The sequence below is a fragment of the Rosa chinensis genome, chromosome 5, assembly GCF_002994745.2.
Source record: "Rosa chinensis cultivar Old Blush chromosome 5, RchiOBHm-V2, whole genome shotgun sequence".
NCBI lineage: Eukaryota > Viridiplantae > Streptophyta > Magnoliopsida > Rosales > Rosaceae > Rosa > Rosa chinensis.
The window spans coordinates 12471669-12474270 of record NC_037092.1 but is presented as its reverse complement, the minus strand read 5'-3'; the positions used below and the strand labels follow the sequence as shown (position 1 = coordinate 12474270).

Sequence of the window (2602 nt, the reverse complement as noted above, 5' to 3'; positions counted from 1 at the left end):
CAGGGTTTTTGGTACCTGGCAAGGTTTTTAGTGAGGCAATGATCAAAACGTCATCACGGAGTTTGAGCGGCACATGGGGGAGTGTGGAAGGATGTCGACTACTCCACATTTACGCGCGTTGTGCTCTTTTTCTCTTTCGACCAAGGTTGTTTTTTTCCCACAAGGTTTTTATTACTTGGCAAGGTTTTTGACGAGGCAACTTAGAAGCGCATAGCAGAGGCAACACTATTGACATGGAATATCCAAGGGGGAGTGTTGTAAATGATAATGACTATTCATGCAATAGGTATTGCTTAATGTATGCGATTGACAGACTCATAATGCATGCGATTGACAGACTCGTAATGTACGATTGATTAGTATAGCTATTATGTATTGCCTTTTGTATACATGATGTAACTCTATATAAACCTCATGGTGAGATGAATACAATATAATTATCCAATTTTCTACAACATAAACAATAATGTTACTGATCGAATAATGATCAAGAATGTTCTTAATGTTCAATAATGCCACTGACAAAGGAAAGAAAAATCGTATTGCATTACAAACTCTCTTGTTTCCAAGATGTAAACATTCTCTCAGGGCCGGACTTGAGATTTTGAGGCTTGAGGCGAAAAATAAAAATGAGCCTATATTTTTTATAGAAAAAAAATATTTACAAAAAAAAATTGGAAAAAAAATTATATATATACACAACTGAAAGGGGATTCAAACCTAGGTAACATAAAAGAAAAGAATGCAACTTGCCAACTAAACCAAACTTATTATTTAGTTAAAAACATTACATTTTATTAACTTAATAATTTTTTTAAATATCCCCAGAAAAAAAAATTAGGCCCAATGAGACACTGGGCCTGAGACGGCCGACTCATGAGTCTCATGTCAGGTCCAGCTCTGCATTCTCTCGATCTGGACCATATGTTTAATCATCCTTTTAAGATTAGTTAATCCACTGAGCACCCAAATTGCATGGCTCTGTGCAATATGCGCGAAAGAACCCTAGAGATAGTTTCAGAATTTGATCCTAAGATCAATTTGGAAAGTTGGTTTCGCTCTGCATGTTTGGGACGCAGAAACCTCTACCCATTTGTGATCCCGTGGTTGCCTACTCCTGTTCCTAAACTCTAGTCTACGAGCTAGTGACATGATCGAGTGAGCTTCCTTAAAGCATCGATATCGGCTGTTAATACTCTCTTGCAACGTTTTTTATGCTTGCCGTTGAGCAGTAGTTCTATTATTTCAAGCACATTATTCATTGTCTTGTTTTCCTGGCCATTTTATCCATTATTATTTAACAGTCTAATTTGATGAACATTCTTGATACTCTGTTAGCCAAGTAACTTTAATAGGGGGCTCAGAAATAATCTCATCTTCAGGAACATACCTGCTAATCCGAACATGGTGGTGCATGCTGCAGCTGCAGCTGAGAATTCTTATAGAGCTCACAATCCTACTCACATGAAGTGCCCTGTTAGCAACTATGGGCTGATCAGGTGGCTTCTCCCTCCGGAGAACAAACTCAAACTTAATTTTGATGGCTCTGTGAAGCATGACGGGATGGCTGCAGCTGGTTTTGTCATTAGAAACCATTCTAGCTCCCTGGTGGTGGCTGGAACTAGGAAGATCGGCTCTACTACTGTTCTTGTGGAGGAGTGTAAAGCGCTCAAAGATGGTCTCCGCCATGCGCTGCATCTCAACTGCTCTAACATTCTAGTAGAGGGTGATTCAAAGCTGGTGATCGATTGTGTTAACAAGATTAGTGACCCTCCTTGGAAAATTCGTTCTCTTGTTCGTGACATCCAAGACATCTCTAGTATGTTTGAGGAAATCTCTTTCTCTCATATTCCTCGTGAAGCAAATTTTGTGGCTGATGCAATTGCCTCTCTTGGTCATCAATCTCCGGATGCGATTATATGGCGAGACAAACTTCCTCTTTTGGCTTGCTCGACTTTTAATTTAGACCAATTTAATTTTGGTGTAGTTAGAGACTTTGTGTTGTAAGTTTCTTTTTCCTCTTCAAAAAAAACTTTAATAGGGGGCTGATTGCTTTCTTAAAGAAAAAGAAAAAGGAAAAAAAAAAAACTAGAAAATAGTCCATTTAATGGTTCTCATGCATATCGCGCGCAGATACAGAACGTACTCACCCACCAAGCAATTAAGAACACAATGAGAAACAAACACTGGAGCTTACAACTCCTCATCTTCCTCACTTATGGATGGATTACTCATCAAGAATTAACCAGAAAAGAGAAACAATAAAAACTAAACCCAAAGCAAAGTATGCATATTTGGTAGAGCTTCAATGATTGACCTAGCAATGATTTAATGTGCAACGAATTCAATCAGGCGAGTGAGGTGACAGAACAACACAGACATTTGTTGTAGTAAACTTTGAATAGAGCTGACAAGAAGCAAAAAGTTTAACTGTAATATTTATTGCTGCCAAAAGAAAGATGGAACTCAAGTAGAAGGGTGATATGATACAGATCGATTAAATGACAGATATCTAGCATGCCATGCATATTAACATATTTAAGTACAACAGCTGAATCAGAGACAATTTAATGACACTTGTTAAAGAGGATTAGTACTCATA

General features: G+C 38.0%; 1 protein-coding gene across 1 annotated transcript; it reads left to right on the top strand.

Moving 5' to 3' along the window:
• Positions 1-1404: 1404 nt before the first annotated feature.
• LOC112203179 lies at positions 1405-2007 on the top strand. The gene has a single exon (XM_024344180.1). It carries the CDS (start codon positions 1405-1407, stop codon positions 2005-2007), a length of 603 nt encoding a protein of 200 aa, XP_024199948.1.
• Positions 2008-2602: the final 595 nt, after the last annotated feature.

Excerpts from the sequence above, each read along its gene's own strand:
- LOC112203179 (XM_024344180.1), top strand. The coding sequence starts at position 1,405 with ATGGTGGTGCATGCTGCAGCTGCAGCTGAGAATTCTTATAGAGCTCAC.